This window comes from Eurosta solidaginis, chromosome 3 (assembly GCF_040869045.1).
Source record: "Eurosta solidaginis isolate ZX-2024a chromosome 3, ASM4086904v1, whole genome shotgun sequence".
Taxonomy (NCBI): domain Eukaryota; kingdom Metazoa; phylum Arthropoda; class Insecta; order Diptera; family Tephritidae; genus Eurosta; species Eurosta solidaginis.
In genome coordinates, this window is record NC_090321.1 from 85,417,191 (window position 1) to 85,441,116 (window position 23,926).

Sequence of the window (23,926 nt, forward strand, 5' to 3'; positions counted from 1 at the left end):
AAGTTTTTCAAATTTTTTCATCCAACTCAAAAAAAGTATGAATTTGAAAAAAAACACCGTTTTTGTTTTCAAAATTCTATAACTTTTTCAAAAATTGACCGTTTTTTAAAAAAACAAAGATCCTAAACGGTCAATTTTTGAAAAAGTTATAGCATTTTGAAAAAAAAACACCGGTTTCCAACTCAAAATAAGTTATGAATTTAAAAAAAAAGAACGGTGTTTTTTTCAAAATGCTATAACTTTTTCAAAAATCGACCGTTTGGGATCTTTTTTTGTTTTTTAAATTTGTTTTTAAATGTACTTTTCGGAAAAAATACAAAAAAATTTTAAGTATTTTTTCAATTAAATAAAAAAAAAAAAAAATCGGCCCACTCCGGAATTGGTGGGGATGATTGCAGAATTGATTGAATGGAATGAAAACTGGCGAAATTCGAAAAATCTCGAAAAATCTCGAAAAACTGAAAAATTACAAAAAAAAAACTTTAACAAGTTTTTTTGTTTTCCGAAAAGTACATCTAAAAACAAATTAAAAAAAAAAGATCCCAAACGGTAAATTTTTGAAAAATTTATAGCATTTTGAAAACAAAAACGGTGTTTTTTTTTTAAATTCATAACCTTTTTTGAGTTGGATGAAAAATTTTTTAAAAATTCTGAAAAACGTCTTTCGTAAGCTAGAAAAAGAAGAAAAACTTTCATCGAAAAAGTGGGCCTGGTTATAGTTGGATTTCGGCCATTTTTTATACCAAGATAAAGTGAGTTCAGAAAAGTACGTGGACTAAGTTTAGTAAAGATATATCGGTTTTTGCTCAAGTTATCGTGTTAAAGGCCGAGCGGAAGTACAGACGGTCGACTGTGTATAAAAACTGGGCGTGGCTTCAACCGATTTCGCCCATTTTCACAGAAAACAGTTACCGTCATAGAATCCATGCCCCTACCAAATTTCAGAAGGATTGGTAAAGTTTTGTTCGACTTATGGCATTAAAAGTATTCTAGACAAACTAAATGAAAAAGGGAGAGCCACGCCCATTTTTCTTTTATTTTTGTATTTTGTTTCACCATATCATTACTGGAATTGAATGTTGACATAATTTACTTACATATATACAGTAAAGGTATTAAATTTTTTGTTAAAATTTGACTTTTAAAATTTTTTTTTAAAAAGTGGGCGTGTTCTTCATCCGATTTTGCTACGTTTTATTTAGCACATATATAGTAATAGGCGTAACGTTCCTGCCAAATTTCATCATGATATCTTCAACGACTGCCAAATTACAGATTGCAAAACTTTTAAATTACCTTCTTTTAAAAGTGGGCGTTGCCACGCCCATTGTCCAAAATTTTACTAATTTTCTATTCTGCGTCATAAGGTCAACTACCCTACCAAGTTTCATCGCTTTATCCGTCTTTGGCAATGAATTATCGCATTTTTTCGGTTTTTCGATATCGAAAAAGTGGGCGTGGTTATAGTCCGATATCGTTCATTTTAAATAGCGATCTGAGTTGAGTACCCAGGAACCTACATACCAAATTTCATAAAGAAACCTCCAAATTTACTCAAGTTATCGTGTTAACGGCTTGACGGACGAACGGACATGGCTCAATCAAATTTGGTGATTTTGATATGTGGAAGTCTATATCTATCTCGATTCCTTTATACCTGTACAACCAACCGTTATCCAATCAAAGTTAATATACTCTGTGAGCTCTGCTCAACTGAGTATAAAAAATAATAATAAAAATCAGAACGAACTTTATCCGCTGTTTGCAACTATAAAAGAAAAAATTTGGCCTTTGCATTTAATTGGGACTATTTATTTATTTATTTTTTTAAATTAAATTTATAATAAATTATAAAATTTAATTGAATTACAGCGCTAGCTGCCAGGGCTATTGGCTGTGTCGGTAAAGTAAAAAAGGGTTATATTTTTGTGTTGATGGCCTGGATGTAGTTGTAGACAGTGTTGATGTTTTCCGTAGTTGGAGATTTCAGTAGGTTGATGGGGTTTTGATTATTTAGGTTGGAAGATCGGTGGTTTTGGTAGATTGGACATTCCAGTAGTAGGTGGCTGACAGTGAGGCGAGTGTTGCAGTGTAGACAGTTGCCGGTGTTTTGTGTGTTAAGCAGGTGTGAGTGTTTTGCGTTTGTGTGGCCGAGGCGTAGGCGTGAAAATGTGACGATTTTATTCTTTTCTAATTTAGTGGGATATATTGCTGGTGTTTTATTAGGGTTTATGGTAAAATAATGGTAATGTTGAATGAGTGCCCTCTGTTCGTTAAGTTTGGCTTGGTGTTGTTTAAGACTGAATCTCAAGAAGTCCAATCTCTCCACGATGGTGCTTGTAATTGTTGGGGTTTTGCAGGCAGACTTCGCTGCGGTGTCTGCTTTTTCGTTCCCAGTTATGCCTACGTGTCCTGGTATCCAGAAGAGCTTGGTTTGGGGAGACTGGTGCAGAATGTCTCGGATGGCGTTTATTGTGTTCCAGTTGGTGTTGGTGTTGTTTTTTACAGCTTCTATGACTGAAAGACTATCGCTGAATATTACGGCTTTTTTCTTGTAGTTTTGAGCCATTTCAAGGGCTTCGAGAATCCCAGCGGCTTCGGCCGTAAATATCGATGCGGTGGGTTGCATTATGTGGTGTGATATCGTTTGACCTTTGGAGTTTACTATGGCGTAGGCAATTTCGTATTCTCCTTTTGAGGCATCTGTGAAGAAAATTTCGTATTGTTGGGTTTCAAATTGGGATAGTTTTTCTTTGAATAGTTGTACATATACGGTGTTGGGGGTGTTGTCTTTTTTGTGTTTTGTAAGCTCTGTGTTGCATGACTTTGTGTTAAAAAGCCATGGTGGATGCTTTTTGATATACTGTTTGTAGGTGTGATTTATGATGTTTTGATTTTCGTGACTTATGTTGAGTATTGCCGATGGGACTTTTGGGATGTTTATACATGCAATGGCTTTTTTTGTATCGCTGTCAAGTATGGATTGTTGTTCGAAAAGTATTTTTGAGAGAAGTCTGAGCCTGTTTTCCGCTATTCTTTCCTCTAGTGATGGGAGCCCTGATTCGGTTAGCATGTTGTTTACAGGGGTGGTGACGAAGGCGTATATGCTGCTCCTAACCGCTTGGTGGTATAGTGGTTTAATGATGTTTAGGGTAGTTTTTGATCTGTTTCCGTATAGGAATAGTCCGTAGTCTATTTTGCTCAAATCGAGAGTTTTGACTAAGTATATTAGGGTGTTGATGTGAGTAAAGCTTCTACCTGCTAGATACCGAATTAGGTTGATTCTAGTTGTGAGCGACTTTTTTAGGTATATGCAGTGGTTGTTCCATTTGTAGTTTTTGCTAAACATTATGCCAAGAATTTTTAGTTTTTTGACGTATGGTATGCAATGAGAGTTAATTGTCACATCGGCTGGGTGGCAGTTGTGTTTTCGGCAGATGTGTAGAATTCCGCATTTGGAAAAATTGATGTTTGCGCCCGCTGTGTTTGCCCAGTTGCATATTTCATTTACCACGTTGCTGAATAATGTGTTGTTGTCACTGTTATTATTTCTTTTTGCTAGTATGTATAAGTCATCTGCGTATATGCAGTGATCTAAGAGCTTGTAGTTGTGAATAATGGTGCTAATGCGATTGAAGGCTATTTGGAAAAGTGTTACGGATAGTGGAGAGCCTTGAGGGATGCCATTGTGCAGTGGTTGGGTATCAGAGTATGTGTTGTTGACTTTGACTTTGAACCGACGGTTCGTTAAAAAGGATGTAATGTATGTTAATATTTTGCCCCCAATCCCCCAGGATTTTAGAGTGTCGATGACGACATGCGCACCTATTCGATCGAATGCTTTTTCAAAGTCGATTGAAAGAATGGAGACGTGATTCCTAGATGATAGAGCTTTGGAAGCGTAAAAGTCGATGTGGAGAAGTGCGTCGGTGCACCCACTCCTGGCTTTGTAGGCGACTTGGTTTGGTGCTATTAGTTTTTTGTTTCTAGGAACCATGAAAGTCTTTTGGCGATAATTTTTTCTAAAATTTTGGCAAGGCACGGTAGTAAGGAAATAGGCCGATAACTGGAGGTTTTTGTTGGATCGTTGGATTGTTTAAGTATAGGAACTACGATTGCTGTTTTCCATTGGTGTGGGATTACTCCGGTGCTAAATATATTGTTGCATAAGTTGAGTATTTTGTGTTGCGTCAAAACTGAAGTAAATTTTATCATTTTGTACGAAATGCGGTCCGCCCCGGGAGTGTTCCCTTTTGCACTGTTGATTGCTTGTTTGAGTTCCGATAAGGTGATAGCTGTCTCTAGCATCTTTGCCTGTAAATTTGCTGGATTTGTTGCTGGTGTATGGCTTGCTCGGTGCTTAGCTGCTTTGAAGGCTGAAGAAAAATTGTTGTCGGAGGAGAATTCTGTCCAATGTATGGCGAAGTGGTTTGCGATGTTATTTGGCTCGATTAAGGTTATATTGTTATTTTTTATTGCAGTGATTGAAGTGTCTGTGTTTCTGTTGTAAATGATTTTTATCTGGCTCCATATTTTGCCGATGGGCGTTTCGCGGTTGATCGTGCTGGAAAATTGTTGGAAGCTTTGGGCTTTAGCGGCTTTTGCTTCCCTCCGGAATTTGGCGTTAGATATTTTGAAACGAATAAGGTTTTCGGTTGTGGGGGTTCGTTTGTATGTTTTCCAATTTGACACCTTCTCCAGACGCAGCGCGGCAAGATGGGTGTTCCACCAGAACACGGATTTTTTGCTTTTTATTGGGTAGGTTTGGGGGATATGTTTGTTTGCACCAATGCGGATAGATTTAATAAGCGAAGCAGCGTCTCCATTTGTTTGGGTGGTAAATGTTCTTTTCCCAAGCTCTTCTTCTGTGGTTTTTGCGAAGTTTTCCCAGTCGGCTTCCTGTAGTTTAAATTTGGCTATGAATGGTTTTTCTTGATGTTGACTGTAGTGTTAATGTGGTTTTAATAGGGAAGTGGTCGCTATGGTGTAGAACGTCTAGGGTCAGGCTTGATGTTATTGGGAGTGCTGTGGAGCAGCAGGCAATGTCGACATGGGTTAGCGATCCGTGTGTGGAGAGATGTGTTGGTTGCATGTCATTGAGTATACATAGGTTATGCCTTGATATTCCAGCTTCGAAGGTGAGACCTCTGGCGTTATTCGTTCGTGAGCCCCACAAAGTGTTCCAACTGTTTATATCCCCAACTAATATAGCCGGACTGTGTATATTTTGGAATAAGTCATCAATGTCTTGGGTGGTGAATGTTTGATCCGGCGGTATATATATTGATATTATTGTGAATTTTAAGTTTAGTTGGATTTCTGTACATATGTTTTGAATGGAAGATGTGTTGATGATTTGTGTGTGTGGAATGTTGCTTTTAATTAGCACCCCAACTCCTTGCTTCGCATAAGTGTTTGTGTTGTGGTTGGTGAAGTAGGCTGTGTAGTTCTTTGGAGGTATAGGGGTGAAGCCAGTGCGGCAGTGGGTTTCTTGGATTGATATTAGTTGTGGTTGATGTTCGTTTCTGAGAAGCTTAAGGTCAATACTGTTGTTGGTGAAACCGTTCATGTTCCACTGCAAAATATTGAATTTACTTAGCATAAGTATTTTTTGTATTAGCTTAATTATTCGTAACTCGGCGTTTAGGAATATAAGCTAGTTATCTGAATCTGTGTGCATTGAGTTGTTATCCGCTGTTGGGATGTAGTAACTGTTATTTGAGATTAGATGTTGTGTGATGTTGGTTGATGGGGATGTGATTGGGTTTCTTTTATTTGTGTTTTTGTTTAGGTTTTCGGTGCTGTGATTAGTTTTGTTGTTGGAGAAGGATTGAAAGTTGTTGATTGTAGTTGTTTTTGCCATTTTGTCTGAGTTGGATTTAGAGGGGGAAGCTGGGCGTTTTAGATGATCAGCGGCGGTTGCTGCCTTGTTAGCGTTGATTGGCGTTGTTGTTTTTTGCATGGTGTTGTTGGTTGTTCTTTCGGAATCTTTTGTTGTAGTTGCATATGAGCGTTTGGATGTGTCATTGGACGGATTATTTAGGTTGTATTTTTTGAAAGCTTCTCCTAGTGTGCATTTGTGGATAGTTTTAATTTGTAGTACTTCTTTCATTTGTTTGTATCTCGGGCAGTTTTTGTCGGATGATGGGTGAGCCTCTCCGCAGTTGGCGCATAGATGTCGAGTGCAATTGCTCGGTTGGTGTGGAGGTAGGTTGCAACCATCGCAGGTTGCGGCGAAGGAACAGCGGGTTTTTGTGTGTCCTAAGCGTTGACAGTTGCGACAGCGCATTGGGTTGGGGAAGTATGGTCTGACCTTGACTTTGTACCAGGCGACATCGAGGGTTTTTGGGAGATGATAGAGGTCAAAAGAGAGAACCATTTTTCCCGTGGGTGTAGTTTTACCATCTTGTGTGGTGGTGAATTTATAAACGTTTGATACTCCTTGGCTTTTGAGTTCTTGTACGATCTCTTCTTCTTTCACGTTGATTAGGCAGGGTGCATACACAGTGCATTTTACGGTGTTGAGGGTTTCATGCAGTTTGACTGTAACTGGACAGGAGTTAGTTAAGGTTTTGGTTTTTAGGAATTTTTCGGCGACTCTTTCGTTTCTGGCTAGGACGAGCAGGGAACCATCTCTCAGTTGCTTGATGCTGTCGACTTGTGTTGATATTGCGTCAATACATTTTTTTATTATGAATGGGCTGAGTTTTGAAAAACTGTTATCAGGTGCGGAAAGGATTAGGTATTTAGGATGGATAAGGGATGTTTTCTTATGGGTAAGGTCGGGAAAGGAAGTGGTGTAGTCAAAGGAGTCACTTTGATCACTTAGAATAGAAAATCTGTTTGCGCCTCTGTCCGGAGGATCAGGCGGCATTTTGTTGTTAATTGCAGAGTGCGTGTACATGCATGCATGTACGTGCATTATTTATCAAATCCCGTGTAACGAAAACGACAAAGAATTATGCAACAAAGTATATGTTGGAACAACTAAATCTAAATTAAAGACTCGATTAGCACACCATAAATCACATTTTAAATATTGTAATGATATAAATATAAATAACCAAAAAACCGCGCTTATGAGCCATTGTGGAACGAGAAAGCACTACCCGAATTTCGAAAAAACAATAGTACTTCAACAAGAATAAAAATATGGAAAGAGATTCACACTGGAAATGCTACATATACTAAACACACCAACTAACACAAGAATTAACTACAAAACAGATTAGCAAACACCGCGCTCTCCTATAGGCATCTAATAACAAACAAAAATAGTTAGCAACTCCACGTAGAAAGGGAAAGACGTGTCAAAAATGTATGTTTTCAATGCTTAAGAAGTTTTGTTAATAATTGTTAATAGTTGTTTGATTTAAATTATATGTTATTTTGTGTTCTGTTTGTTTATAGTTCACCCTGAGGACGGCTATCGTGCATAACCGAAATATATTGGTAAAAAAAAAATTTAAAACATCGATGTTTTATTTACCAAAACATCAGACCTCAAGCCGGCAAATAAAAACTTATAATTATAATTATAGTTATTGTTTTTTGTTTTAATTTTTCCATAATTGAAAATTTTTATTTTGTTTTTTGGAATAGTAAGTAGACAAGTTTTCAGACAACCTGCCACAGCTGCGTAGATAGATCCATCTCGAGGGGTGCTAAGCCTCCATGATCATCAGTACGCTTTAGGCACGCTGCGCTAACCATTTAGGTAGACAGCGGTGATTTGTTTGACTGACAAATTGCTTCTTCTATTCCCCCTTACCAACTATATTTAATCAGCGTTGCGCCATCTGTTGCAAATCACTGATAATGCTGGATTTCTTTATTGTCAGTTACTTTGTTTGACATTCCCAAATGCTCTTGGTTTATTAAGCTAAGCTTAGTACCCTTCGAAATGGATCTATCTGCGCATCTATGGCAGGTTGTCTGAAAAATGTTCTACTTACTATTCTAAAAACAAAATAAAATTTTTCAATTATAGAAAAATTAAAAAAACTATAATTATCATTTGAAAAACAAAAATATTGTTCTGGCCTGAAGCTCGAATCGAACCTTGAATAATTTATCAATAGGCCGATAAAACAAAACAACAATTGTTAATAAACCAAGTGCATTTAGGAATGTAAAACAAAGTAATTGACAATAAAGAAATCCAGCATTATCAGTGATTTGCAACAGATGGCGCAACGCTGATTGAATATAGTTGGTAAGGAGGAATAGAAGTAGCCCAGCGGGTTAGGGGGTGAGAATGTACCCGCGGTAGGTATGCCCGTCGTAAGAGGCGACTAAGATACCAGATTTAAGCGGCTGTGTAGCGCAACCCTTCAGGTTGCCAGCGCAATATATAGCTTCTCCTAACCCAATTGTCAACCTCACCTATCCGCGGCGAATCCTGTTTCACTAACAGACGAGGCTCTGGCGACCCCAAGCTCCTCATGGAACTTGGGGGTGGGGAGGGAGGGATGGCCTGAAGGTTTAATGGGGCGATATAAATCGTTCCCGAGATGGACGGGCTAGCAGCTTAATGGTGCTGCGTTACCGGAGCGTACCGGATCTGTATCCGGCAAAGGAGCATCACATCGATAACACTCCCCAAATCCTTCGGGGAGTAACCTTATCGCAACAACAACAACTACAACAGGAATAGAAGTAGGAATTTATCAGTCAAAACAAACCACCGCTGTATAACTAAATGGTTATCGCAGCGTGCCTAAAGCTTACTGATGATGAAGGCTTAGCACCCTTCGAAATGGATCTATATGCGCAGCTATGACAGGTTGTCTGTAAAATTACCTGCTTACTATTCCAAAAACAAAATAAAATTTTTCAATTATAGAAAAATTAAAAAAACAATAATTATCATTATACTGTGTTCAAACAGAAAAATAAATTGAGACAATTTCGATTTAAATTGAGTGGTGTTCATACAGCTCAGTTTAGCTTACACATTTGTAATTTGATAGCTGGTTGGCTCATCTCTACAGCAATAACATACATTTGTTCAGACTGTCAAACTGTGCGTGTTGGTATTAGGCGAATGGAATGGAATGAAAACATAAAACTTTGAAATTTTTGTACGTTGTAAGAAAATGTGTTCAATTTTTTGTTTTTTTTTTTGAGTGGGCCGTCTTCTTTTGACAATCCCTACTGCAGTGAAATAAAAATAATCAAATCAGCTGATGAAATGAGCCAACCATATAGTTGAGCCATGCGTAACTGACGTGTAAACCTACTCAATAAACACACTTTACAAGGACGCATTTGTAGTTTGAAACAATTGATTACGCAATTTTTTTTAATTGGCATTTTATTATTACAATTTATTATATGATAGATTGCGTAATAAATTGGCCAAATGGTATAAATTGCCAATTTCGTGTGTGTTTCTACATAGTATTAGAAAAAAATAATTATTCCCTACAAACTTTATTTACATTCTAAATGTCCGTTAACGAAGTATTGACGAAATCAAAAGGAAAATGTTCGTGCAAGCTAAAAAGAACATTTTCTTCTCCATATAATCTTACCTGACCGGTCATACTTGAAACCCGTCCGCCATATTGTAGTTTAGGTGGAGGAAGTACACGCCCACGTACTTCCATCATTGAATTCGAAATTGTCAACCCGAATTCTTGTACATAAGAATCATTATTGAAGTCAGCACGTTTAACCAAATTGTTAATTTCACGTTCACGATCAGGTGCCGAACGGGCCGTTGCCTTGATCATTGTCGATGTTTGCATATCAGTTAGCTTTTTGATACAACGTTGACCAGCGACAATGTTACATACTTCCAATGGTAAATAAGTATGCTTGTGTTCCTGTCCTACCTGCAGACATGGCAAATGCGGATAACGTAACTTCATGCGATATTTATCCAAAAAGTACTTAGCCACAGTACATTCAACAGTTTGACCATTTTCAAGTTGAAGTGGAAATCTAAATGGGTGTAATTAAATTATTTATATGTAGCATAAATAAGTATATAATTAATTTATTATATACACTGTGTAAATATGCTTTGTTACATTTTTATGTTTATGTAATATAATCGAGAACTTACGATTGCATTTGAGCTGGACGACGTGTCACATTACAAACACGATATTTGCGACGCATTGCTCCACAGTGAGTTATTTCAATTTTTAGACCTTTGATTTCTTTCGTGAATTTGACACGCTGAGAATCGGTGAGAGGTTTTCTTTGCTCATTAATATCACGACAATCGAGTACTTCACACATAAAATCTATAACTGGTTGTGCTTTGTAAAAAGCTGTAGCCGAAACTATTTGCAGATAAAATACACATATGGAGTTAATAAAAAGACATCTTCAATATATAACTAAGGAAGCCTAAGTTTGTGAATCTAAACTTCTTAATATATAATAATATATAAGTTAACCCGTTGTGGGTTTAAAACTTAAAAAAAAAATATTTTTTTGCCGGCTTATGCCGGTATTTTGCACTTTATTGGTTTTACACGAGCAAAATACAACTGAACTTAAACTATGGTAGTATGGCCTTTTATTAATTCTTAGCTACGGCCCAATTGCAGCGGCGTCGCATCGTTGTTGGTATTTTCATATGTTGCAGTGGTATCGTATCGCTGCCAATGTTCCCATCCCCTGGTGACGCGCGGTTGGCGTTCGTTGGATGAGCGTGTAGAAATATGAAGCTAAGGTATGCGCGGTACTGGCAGTGCGAACTATGTTAGTGAGCCATCAGCATTTATTCCGGATGCGCGCTTTGTAACTGGAGTGAAGAATGCAGGTAGCTTATGTTGTTGATATCGTATCACCAGTAATGTTCCCATGATGTGAATATGCTAGTCAGCGTTTATCGCATACACGTGTGCTGCGATGTGACTAGAGAATGCAGGCAACCTATTATGTGAATATTTGTGATGTTTGAATGTGGGTGGTGTTAACACCTCCCCTCTTAAAGACGGTTGTCCTCGATCGTCTGAAAAATTTGAAAAGTCCTTACTTCGGGCACTGGGACTTGGACTTGCCTGGTTGCTTCTTGGCTCTGGCTGCCTTGAGTGATTGATTGTAATGGTTGCTCTGTAGGTTTATTTGTTTTCTTCCTGCAGTGCTTCCTGAACCTGCAATAACAAGAATAACTAGTATTATGGTAATCCCTGAGAATATTCGGTTGGCCGTGTTTTCTGCTTGGAGGGACTGGATTTTTATAGTGTTGTTCAAATGTAACTCGCTAAGGGCTTCGAGTGACAAAAGTTTGGTAAAGCTCTCCTCCCTTGGATTTGGCTGTGCTATTGCTGGCATCACCCTTAAAGGAGGTGTTTCGAAATTCCTATAAGCTCTGCCGTTAGCTATTACCTTCTCATTTTCGAAGTTCTATATATAGGTGCCATTTGTTTTGCGCATATCGCCGCTGATACTTATATTGCCATGGTAATCATTAAGGAATAGTATTTCTGGGGCAATTAGCTCGTCTCTTGGTATATGGTGGCAATTTATCATGGGACACGAAGAATTAAGGCTTTTAATTAGGTTAGTTATACAAATGTCATTTTTTAAATCTAGCAATTCATCTTGCTTACAAATGCTAATTGAGTTATATTTTTTACAATTAATTTTTATTCCGAATATTTCTTCTTTATTTTGAATGATATTATTAAATTTTAGATTAATCATTACATCTTTTTTATTACTGATTTTATAATAAAATTGTTATAAATTACTTTTGTAGTTAATGGAATTTTCGAGACATACAAAATAGAAGATGAATTGCTTAATACGCTAACTTCGGCTAATTCTAGAGCCTCTTCCATTGTGTTGAAGGGCATATTTTCCTTATTAAACTCCTTAATGGATATTTCAATTTCTTTCTTATTCAAAATCATAGAATTTATGATACCTAATCTGGCCCATTGTATGGCATATTTTATGTTAACTATTTCTTCTTTTATAAGCCTAATTTTATTCTGTAAATTTAAAGCGATTTCGTTTACAATTACCTCTTCGTTCTGAAAGGTACTTCATATATCATTAGTGATTTTCGTTAAATTATATATCTGCTGCTTAAAAACATTGTTTATATAATATTGCTTATTATTATTGTTAATTAGTTTTTCTAAATTACCATTTATCATAATTAGGTCGTCATGATCGTTGCTTCCTGCCAGGTATTTCCAGGCAGTGCCAAGGATATCTAGGGATCTTCTTTGTCTAGGACTATGAGGAGGCTCTACGATTTCCAACATGGCATTGTTGGGCCTCGTGTTGCAAGGTGGGATAAATAGGATTTTCGGTGGTTAAAACTTTGTCTATCATCTCAGTAATGTTTTGCAGAACTTGACGGTACACTGCGGTATCAATGATGTGGATAAAGTTAAGGGTGCCATCCTTGATTTTGGAGAAACCATTATCGATGGTTATTAAGTGGGATGAGGAATAGTCGTGAATTTGGACCCTGGGTAGTGAAGGCGTGTAGGCTGGAGAAAAAAAAAATAAAAATTTTGTGGATACGACCATTTTATGAAATTTCCTTACTCCATTTATTCGAAGTATTGTGAAATTTATTTGTTAAATCGTTCGCCTATGGCGTGTTAATCGATGGAAAATTCGTTACATGGAGGTACGATAAGAAATGAGAAAAAAAGATTTTTTTCTTTAAAAAAAAATTTTTTGAGAAAAAAAAATTTTTTCTTTTTTGTAGTTTTTTCTTGTTATGTTTTTATATGCTCCTTATCAGCCCTTTGTGCACCATCTTCCCTGATTGGGTTATGACTGTGGAGTTCCTGTCTTCTCTGACGACCTCCTTCCTGTACCTGGGTGTAAGCTTATTGCCTACTCTTTTGCTTATTCTGACATAGATGATGCCATTGGGACTGTAAATTTTGAAGATTGATCTTTTTTTTTTTTTTGTGGAATTCTAAATCTAAATCTTTTATTTGTTTTTCAGCTAAATTTTTTATGTTTTCCTACCTGTGGCTTTCCAATTGTTCGCGGTCGGAACTTACAGTCCTTCCGAAAAATACTTCTATTGGTTTTCTCTTAATTGTCGAATGGATGAAATAATTGTACTTGCAGAGTGGTCTGTTAAGTAGATCTTCGAAGCTGTTATGTCTTCGAAGTTGTTATGTTTTTATCAGCTCCTTATCAGCCCTTTGTGCACCGTCTTCCCTGATTGGGTTATGACTGTGGAGTTCTTGTCTTCTCTGACGACCTCCTTCCTGTACCTGGGTGTAAGCTTATTGCCTACTCTTTTGCTTATTCTGACATAGATGATGTCATTGGGACTGTAAATTTTGAAGTTTGATCATTTTTTATTGTGGAATTCTAAATCTTTTATAAATTTTTTATGTTTTCCTGCCTGTGGCTTTCCAATTGTTCGCGGTCGGTACTTACAGTCCTTCCGAAAAATACTTCTATAGGTTTTCTCTTAATTGTCGAATGGATGGAATAATTGTACTTGCAGAGTGATCTGTTAAGTAGATCTCCGAAGCTATCGTGCGTCCTTTCACTTTTCACGCATCGCATTATTTCTGAAAGGGTGGAATGGAAGCGTTGAACCTGGCCGTTGACAGTACTGGTGTAGGGGGTGTCTTGTAAATTTCTATTCCGTATTGGTTTTCGAGCATAAACGTTATGGTTACAGAGTTTAAGGATTTTTCGTTATCAATAACGATTTTTTCTGGAATACCAAAAGAGGTTAGCAATTCTTGAAGGGGTTGTCTTATATCCTCCGTCGCCCTTGATCTAAGTACTTTCGCTTGGGCGTAGTTAGAGAATTTGTCGATGGCTGTGAGGATAACCTTATTGTTTGTGTGATAGATATCGATATGGACAATGTGTCCTGGGTAATTGGGAATTGGGGTTGCTTGTATGATTGGGGCAGTCGGATGTCTTTCATACTTATTTTCATTGCATATTTTACACTGTTTTGTGATTCTTTTTATTTTCGCGGTCATTTGCGGGAAATAGCATTTATCTAAAAGCTGTTTTTTTATTTTCTATTGCATTTCGATGAGCCCTATTATGCTCGTTTATGATTTCTGTTTCTTGCTCCGCTTCGTTCAAGATATCCTTTATGAATTTGCGGGTGTAGAGTACCCTGTATCTGCTAAAATGAGTTTGGTAAATTGTTTGGATTTTGCCCAAAATGCTATCGTCGGTTCTTATGCAGTTTGTTGTTGAAGGATTTAAGTATCGTTTTAGTAGGGTGGTGAGAGTTTCCTCCGTAAAATCTCTTTCGATTATGATATGACGGTGGTAGGTGGGGAAAATTATCTTAAATTGGTATGAAGGAGTTTCTCCTACTGAAATAAAAATTTGGTTCTTGAATGCATTGATGGGTGCATCCGTGTAGGGAATTAGGGTTTGACCTGAACTTTCGTCGCTGTGTTGGGTGGGTGTCATTGAATTTATTTTCTGTGGCGGTCTAGAAAGTGCGTCCGCTACGACGTTTGTGTGTCCGGGCTTGTATTTGATCTCATAGTTGTACTCCTCCAAGATGGCTTTCCATCTCTTGAGTTTGCTATTGTTGTTCTTGTTGCTGAGGGCATATGTAAGAGGTTGGTGGTCTGTGAAAACTTTGACTACGGCAGGGCCGTAAAGATAGCTTCTCAAAGATTTGAGGGCCCAAATGATCGCTAAAATTTCCTTCTCGTTTGTTGCGTAGTTTTCCTCGGCCTTTGATAGGGTTCTAGATATGAATAGAATGGGTTTATTATCTTGTTCAAGCACTGCTCCTATTGCATAACTGGAGGCGCCGGTAGTCAGATGGAATTCTTTACCGAAATTAAGGTATTGTAACATCACGTCGTTGGACGTAAGCGTCCTTTTTATTTTATTGAAGGCGTCTATTGCTTCGTTGTTCATGGCTATTGCTGTTTTTGCAGATAAATGTTTACCCATTCGTCCTTCCTCCCCTCTTAAGATGAGAGTAAGGGGTTTTGCTATTTTGGCGTAGTCCCTAATGAAACGTCTGTAAAATCCAGACATTCCCAGGAAGGATCTGAGGTCCTTTAGTGTTTTTGGTATAGGTACCTTTTCTATTGCTTCAATCTTTATTGGATTTGCTGTCTGCAGTGACTATAAATCCTAAAAAGTCTACTTCCTGTGCGAAGAATTTGCATTTGTCTAGCTGGATTTTCATATTGGCTTGCTCTAGTGTATCGAAAATTATTTGTAAGGATTTAGCATGGTCTTGTTCTGTCTTGCTGAAAATTATGATATCGTCTATGTAGACGTAACACAACTTCCCTATATGTTGCCGTAGTATATCGTCGAGGGTGCGTTGCAAAATTGATGGTGCGTTTTTTCAATCCGAAAGGGAGTCTAGTAATTTCATATTTTGCGTTGTTTATGGAAAAAGCGGTTTTTTCGATATCTGATTCTTTCAGGGGTATTTTGTGGAATCCGCTTTTCAGATCGATGACGTAAAAGAACCTATTACGTCCTAGTTGCGCTAGTACCTCGTTTATTTCGGGGATGGGGTACCGGTCTGCAATAGTAACCGAGTTGAGCTTCGTGTAGTCAATTACTAGTCTGTACTGTTTATTTCCAGCAGAGCCTGGTTTCTTGTTAACGATCCAAACGGAGGAATTATAGGGTCAGTGAGATGGTCGTATAATCCCATCTTCAACAAGTTTATTGACCTGTTTTTCAACCTCATTTTTTAGGGACATTGGATAAGGATAATATTTGGTGTAAATTGGAGAGTCGTTTGTTGTACGGATTTCACCGACGATTCTAGTGGTGTACGTTAGTTTTTTATCGGGTTCGGCGAATAATGTGGGGAACTGTTGCACTAAATTTCCGATAATGACTTTTTGTTTTGGATTGATATGTTCAGTTTTTATTTCTATGTTGTTCACTGATTAGAAACTTGTTGCTTAATGGGGACTTTTATTTTGTTTTCTATGAGCATGTAGTCGTTAGAGGTGTAAATAACAGCTTTAAGTTGTTTTAAACTGTCGTTGCCAATTATGGCGTGAAAGGATTTCAGGGTTGGTAGGATAAAGAACTTTAGCTTTTTATCTCTGAGGGCAAAAAGGTCAAGTTCGGTATGATGTGATACACTTATTTTTCCGCCTACGGAGTTTGGAAAGAACACGTTGTCATTTGGTTTAGGGTTTGTAACTAACGCAGGCTGAATGTAATTTTTGTTTGGACCAGTGTCGATAAGGAATTTAAGTATTCTGTCATCGTTTGTTTTACATTCGAAGTAAGGAAGCGATGAGGAAGTTAATATAAAAAATGAACGTCCACATATTCGTTTGCGTCGTCTTGGCGATACTGGTGCTCCTGCTGCTCGTAAGTGTTGTAATAGTCCTGCCATGATTGTTCCTCACTCTCCGGATCGTATGTGTTGGTGTCGTCTTCGTATTGGCCAGAGTCAGTTGTGGTGGAATCGAGGGTTGGGGAAATATGGTTTACACGTTGAACTTTGTTCGGGAAATTCCTAATATGCTGATGGGATTGCGTGGGCGGTGGTCGCTTCGACGTAGCATTAGCTGTGTTTTCTTTTACTACTATATACGTTTACACTTAAACTTTATATGGACTGCTAAGTAAGTGTATTTAAACCTCTGAAATTGCTGCGCATAAAATTTGTCCTACTAAATTTCAATACGCATTATACTCAGATGTAACTGAAATATGTGTTTTTGTTTCACCCTCTACACTAATTCCATGTATTCTATGTGTGTCCACAATTCATCGCAACTGATTCAGCTATATGTTATACCCTATGGCCATCAGAGGGTTGTGTCTCCGCTTTTCGGTACACCCTTTGCTGTAGCTGTAGTTATTTAACCACTGCCGCTAGATGGGTCTCCTAAGCATTATCTAAGCGAGGATAGGCGTTTTTTGTTCACGCGCAAACGTAAACGTATACGCGTGTGAAAAAAACACGGCTATTGTTGTCGTTAGGTCTATTGATGTAGTTAACATTCCTTGTTTTCAGCGACTGGTCTACTTCCATTGGTACCGGCGGCTTTGGTTGAGTTGGCCTTGGAGGTGGGTTATTGTTAAGAGGTCTACCAGGAGGTACACCTTGCCCATAGTAGTACTGAGGATAGGGCTGTTGGTATATGGGTTGTTGATATGAGGTATGCTGGAACTGTGGGGGGGACTGTATCATGGGAGGGGTTGGTTTCGCTTCCCAAGGCCGTCTGTTATATGTACCGTAGCGACTCGGGATTTTTCCCGACTAAGGACTGCCATTTCAGTGTAACCCCATTTAATTTGTTGCGTCCCTCACACAAATTGTCATCCTCCCAGCAGCTCCTTGCAGCGGGACTGCTCCATATTCTCTTGCTCCGGGAAGGTATCGAACCCAATCCGGGTCCGTCTCCTGACCCAGGTCCTGAGAAATGGTTTTGCTGCATCTGCCGGAAAAGAATCTTTTTAGGACGGTCATACTCTTGTCAGTGTGTCTCGTGTAAGGGATGGTGGCATCGGACAGGTTGTTCTGGGCTATACCCCAAAACCAGACGTCCACGTAACTTCTATAAATCTTTTGTGGCTCCTTGCTGTTCACGTCCTAGGACGTCCCGTAGTCTGCGCCTTAGCGCCCCCCGCTACCTTCCAGCAGCCCCGCTGCTCAGCAAGCCACAAGTACCCGCTGTTGCTCGCGCCCCACGGCGCCACCAACTCACACGGCTGCTCCCACTCATACCTACAATCTCCGTAGTAGAGTCGGGAGCAATGCCGAGCATCAGCCCCTGCCCCCTTGTTCTTCCCCCCTCTTTTCCGGCAGCAATTGTGTAGGTCAGGGAAACAGACTCTTAGTCCCTACCTCCCTTTGCACCGTTTGCCAGCACAGAATATATACGTTTGCGACATCCGCCGAATGCAGCTCCTGCCATGGACGGTGCCCCGACGGGCTTCATTACGCCATGTTGCCAGGCCGCATACCCAGATACACCGGGTACCCCAATGCCTACCCAAGGACGTCTAGTTCCAGGGCCTCAACAGCAATCGCGTTCTGTCCTTCCACAACCCAGGCGTAGTCACCCGTCACTTACTCCCAGAGTGCACTTCAGAATTCTGCAGTTAAACTGTAATGGATTAACTGGGAAGATCACGGAGATAGTCGACTTCACGAAGCGGCACAACATCCGCATTGCTGCGATTCAAGAGACTAAACTCACAGCAAGATCTGCATTGCAGAGCTGCTCTGGGTACAATGTCCACAGAGAAGATCGCGAGAGCGGAAATGGAGGCGGCCTCGCGTTTATCATACACCACACTGTGCAATATCATATATTTGATCCCGACATCGACCACAGGGACAGTGTCTTAGAACGTCAAGGATTATCTGTCCGGTCAGGCGATGCAAATCTAGAAATCATCAACATCTACATCCCTCCTGTCACCTGTTGCCCCAGTGGATACCGCCCTGATATCAGCGGCGTACTCACTGGAAACAATTGCATTATCTTAGGCGATTTCAATGCCCATCACGATCTATGGCATTCAAACTTGCGGGTGGACAGTAGGGGTGAGATGTTAGCGGATCAAATAGAAGAAACGACGTTCTGCACTATAAACGGAGACGCCCCACATGTATAGTAGGAAGCTGTCACAGTTCGCCGGATATCTCAATCGTGAGCGCAGAACTCGTAAACTGCGTCAACTGGCAGCCGATGGTAACATTGGCATCCGACCACCTGCCTATACTTATTTCGTTCGAGCGTCCCGCCGACTTCATCGGCGCAGAAAAACGCACTTTCATTAACTTTAAAAAACGAAAGTGGGACGAATACAAATCCTATACAGACAACCGCTTTGCTGCCCTCCCTATCCCAACTGATGCCCGCCAAGGGGAGCGTGCTTTCCGCAAGGTTATTGAATCCGCCTCGGCTTATTTCATTCCCGCCGGTAGAATTCCCGAAATTCGGCCCCACTTCAGGGCAGAAGCCGCAAGTTTAGCGAGAGAACGTGACCTTATAAGACAGCTCGATCCCGGCGACCTCCAAATAAGGGACATAAACCAACGCATCAGATTGCTTGTGGATGAACACGAGCGGGCGAAATGCGAGGAGCACCTAAGCGGTTGTAACCTCTCTGCCGGTGTAGGTAAACTTTGGTCAACTGTAAAGTCCCTATCCAATCCGTCTAGGCACAATGACAAAGTTTCCATCGCCTTTGGCGACAAAGTGCTGTCGGATGCGAAAAAATGCGCGAGCGCTTTCTGCCGACAATACATAATGCATTCTACGGTCGACAAAAATAGACGGAGGGCCAACAGACGCGCACGTAAACATAAGTTCAGCGCGTCACCAATTACCATCACCGCCACGGAGGTTGAGGATGCCATCGGTCATGCTAAACCATCCAAAGCAGTGCGCCCAGACGGCATAGCCATGCCGATGCTTAAAAGTCTAGGGAAAGAGGGTTTCAAATATTTAGCACATGTCTTCAACGTGTCTCTTTCCACCTTTGTCATACCCGAAAAATGGAAAATGGCCAAGGTGGTCCCGCTACTAAAGCCTGGGAAACCATCTAGCATAGGAGTCATATCGCCCGATATCTCTCCTATCGCCAGTAGCCAAGACGCTTGAAGCCATTTTGCTCCCCCACTTCAAAGTAAATTTGCAGCTAGCCTGTCATCAGCATGGCTTTAGAAAACTCCATATCACCACCACCGTGCTAAATGCCATTAGCACCCAGATAAATTGTGGTCTAAATCAGAAGCCCCACCATAGAACAGTACTCGTACCGCTAGACCTATCAATAGCTTTTGATACGGTCAACCATGGCACGTTACTGCAAGACTTGGAAGGGTCTACCCTTCCCACATGTCTTAAAAGGTGGACCGCAAATTGTCTGGGTGGTCGGCAGGTATCGGTGCAATTTAGAAACGAAATATCAAAACCAAGAAGAATTAAACAAGGGATGCCTCTGGCTGGTGTCCTATCCCCACTTTTGTTTAATTTTTACATATCAAAACTACCTTCGCCACCAGAAGGAGTTACTATCGTTTCTTACGCCGATGACTGCACAATAATGGACACATGCCCGGGCCCAAAGATCGATGAGCTTTGCAACAGAATAAACGGCTACCTCCCTGATTTCTCCAGTTTTTTCGCCTCGCGAAACCTGGCATTATCACCGACTAAATCATCCGCGACCCTATTTACAACTTGGACGTCCCAAATGTCGACCGAACATCCACGTCGACGGCACTACGCTACCGACTGTCCTACACCCCAAAAATCTTGGGTGTGACGCTTGATCAGGATCTACATTTTGGTGAGCACGCGGCCGCAATTATTCCGAAAATCCAGAGCCGTGATAAAATCCTCAAATCCCTTGCTGGCAGTACTTGGGGAAAAGACAAAGAAACGCTCATTACCACATACAAAGCAATTGGCCAGCCGTTTGCGTTTTACGCGTCCCCTATATGGTCGCCAAGCCTAAAAACTACCCACTGGAAGAAGCTACAGGCCTGCCAAAATACTGCGCTCAGAACCGCCACGGGCTGTCTTCTTATGTCCCCAGAACACCATCTACATAATGAGGCGAGAATACTCCCGATCAGGGAGAGAAATGAGATGCTAACCAAACAGTTCCTGTTGAACACCCAGAAACCTGGCCATCCCAACAGACATCTGATTGATGAGCCAGCACCGCCTAGGGACTTAAGGAGTCATCTCCGTAAGCATTTTGAGGAAATACGGCACCTGAGAACTCAGCCGTATGAAGCAAAAAAACACAAGCAGGTCCTTGGTGAACTCCACAAACAGGCGTCGGACCCTTATGCCGGGAATTGCCCGGTGAATCCAGTACTCGGGGAACAGTACCCAAAACTTGCGGAAGAGGAAGGCATACTCCTCAGGGAAACGCGAATCACTCTGGCTCAACTTCGTTCTGGATACTGTAACAGGTTAAACTCTTACATATCCAGAATCCACCCCGCTTGCAATGTGTCCCCACATGACACCAACCATCTCTTTAATTGTAATGTGGAACCAACGCCTCTAACACCCCTTTCATTATGGTCCACCGCTGTCGAAACAGCAAGTTTCCTTGGACTCCCGTTAGAGGATACTGATGACAATTTGTGATCGGTCGCAGCTATTAGGTGGGGCTAAACATTGATACAACAACAACAACAGGGGTTGGTTGAGGTATGTGGGTAGAAGGGATGATTTCCGTGTTGGAACTTCCTTGCGGGAATAGTAGGTTTTTGGTGGGTGTTGAATGGGGTTGAAGGTGAACTCAATATTTTCGGAAAGCTATATTGATTGTTAGCATGTTTGGACCTAAAGTTTTGGATTTCTAATTTGGTGCATTAATGTAATGCTTCAGGTAAGTCACCAGGTTCTTTCATGGCATGAAAGAACCTGGTGACTTACCTGAAGCATTACATTAATGAAATTCATGCCGAGGAGCCTGGAGAGGTCGCCTGATAATCCTCTTACGAAGGTATCTAGTGCTTTATCGCGATATGTATTGGTGAGTACGCGCATGGCTTCGTCGTAAATTTCCATACAGGAAATTTTATTGAGGATGAGAGATAGGTGCTTGTACACTTCTGCGTAGAACTCCTGTATCGACTTCCGTCCTTGGATGAGACAGGTCATTTGGTAATCGAGGGTGCTGATATCCCTCTTGTCGGCGTAGTGCGTTGTAAGACAACGCGAAATTGCCTTCCAATTGAGCGGGGTGTTGTATGCTTCGAGCGCGGCATCTGCACCACCGACAATGTTCTTGATAATATTCAGGATACCAAAATACTTTGGAGTACCTACACTGGGTTCGTAAATTTTTAGTACCCTTTCCACGCTCTTCTTCCAACTACTGAACTCAGTAGGGTTTCCACTGAACTCTCTTAGGGAACGGACGACGTCAGGGATCTTGTCCATGTCGAAAATACTATTTCTGAACCTCTCCTCAATTGTCTGATCAGTTAGCAAAAGGGGGTTGAGCACTGATTCTAGTCAGAACTGAAGTGTCGGTCTGAAGGATTTCGGCTAGTGTGCTTCTTACAACTTCCTTAAATTCCTCGGTCGTTGTTACGGCTTGGGGAGGGGAAAGGTTTGCAGGTGCTGTTGAGGCAGCTGTTGCTCCTGTATTTAGGAGTGGAGGCCTAAGTATATTAATCTGAGCCATTTTTCTCATTCGCTTACTGACCTCACAAGTTAGTAAAAACAAAAATTGTTTAACGATAGCAGTTCACTTTCACTTTCACTTCGCTTAACTTAGTTCTATATTTATTGATTTACTTATATATTACTCTAATTTAATTATTTCTTATATTAGTCCCACGGCGTAGAGGGTTTTTGGTCCTTTTTGCATCTTTTCTTGATAGTTTTGATTTATATCATAAAAATTCTCTGCCAATCTGGCTCCCTCGATGCGCACTCTGCGCCCGAAGCTATTCACTTGTGGATTCCCGTTGTCGCGATGAGTTTTCCGCGAATCTGTTTGCGAGGCACTGCTTTAGGGCCTTTTAATTCGCGACTGGGCCGTTGGGCGCCAGTTAACCCGTTGTGGGTTTAAAACTTAAAAAAAATTATTTTTTTCCGGCTTATGCCGGTTTTTTGCACTTCATTGGTTTTACACGAGCAAAATACAACTGAACTTAAACTATGTTAGTATGGCCTTTTATTAATTCTTAGCGACGGCCCAATTGCAGCGGCGTCGCATCGTTGTTGGTATTTTCATATGTTGCAGTGGTATCGTATCCCTGCCAATGTTCCCATCCGCTGGTGACGCGCGGTTAGCGTTCGTTGGATGCGCGTGTAGAAATATGAAGCTAAGGTATGCGCGGTACTGGCAGTGCGAACCATGTTCCCACGGAGCGGTAGTGAAGCATCAGCATTTATTCCAGATGCGCGTTTTGTAACTGCAGTGAAGAATGCAGGAAGCTTATTTTGTTGATATCGTATCACCAGTAATGTTCCCATGATGTGAATATGCTAGTCAGCGTTTAGCGCATACACGTGTGGTCAACCATCAAATCCTTGTCGAATCCAACAAAACACAATGATAAAGTATCTATCGCTTTTGGCGATAAAACTTTGCCGGACTCGAAGAAATGCGCGAGCGCTTTTTGTCGACAATTTGTAATGTATCCTTCAGTAGACAACGCCTGCCGTCCTCCAAACAGACGGCCACATAAACACAAACACGACGTGTCACCTACTACCATCAGCCCCACAGAGGTTGAAGAAGCCATCAAAAATGGCAAGCCCTCTAAATCAATACGCCCAGACGGAATAGACATGCCAATGCTAAAAATCTTGGCTCTGCTGGAGAATTAAATAGAGGGTACCACAGGGTGGTGTCCTATCCCTGCTTATTTTCAATTTCAACATATCAAAGCTCCCTTCTCCACCAGAAGGAGTCACAATCATTTCCTATGCCGACGAATGCACGATAATGGCAAAGGCGCGTGCCACCACTGAAAAGGGCTGCAGGCCTGTCAAAATTCTGGACTCATAACTGCCACGGGATGTCTCCTTATGATCCCTGAGCATCCCCTTCATAGTGAGGCCAAAGAGCACAACGAAATGATGAACAGGCAGCTTTTGCTCAGTTGTCACAAGCCTGGACACCCTAGAAAACAACTGCTTTATCTAACCCCGCCTCCAAGGTGGTTAAGGGAACAACTCAATAAGCACTATGACAAAATCAGGCAACTGCCAACACATCCGTTTGATCAAGACAGAACCAGTAAACGCTCTTGCCAAGACGCGCTCGGTGAACCCCTTTATCAATATACACTATCCTACTCTTGCAGAAGTAGAAAGCACTCTACCAACGGAGACACGAGTCACCCTGGCCCAAGTTCGTTCTGGATACTGTAACAGGGTACTTACTTGTTTAGAATTAATGCCGACATACATACGTAATGTACATACGTCCTGCATATGACGTGTCCCTACCATACATCAACCATCTTTTCTATTGTAATGTGGAACCTACGCCTCTA

The 23,926-nt window shown here is 40.6% G+C and overlaps 1 protein-coding gene across 8 annotated transcripts in view; it reads right to left on the reverse strand.

Moving 5' to 3' along the window:
• The window catches only part of AGO1 (protein argonaute-2), a 292,733-nt gene that overhangs the window by 23,142 nt on the left and 245,665 nt on the right, over nt 1–23,926 (reverse strand). For all 8 annotated transcript variants that reach the window (XM_067772616.1, XM_067772615.1, XM_067772622.1 and 5 more), the window contains 2 exons: nt 10,073–10,295; nt 9,537–9,948 (listed from right to left, as the gene is read on the reverse strand). In XM_067772616.1, coding sequence (XP_067628717.1) covers nt 9,537–9,948; nt 10,073–10,295 — 635 coding nt within the window. The remainder of the gene's footprint in view (nt 1–9,536; nt 9,949–10,072; nt 10,296–23,926) is intronic.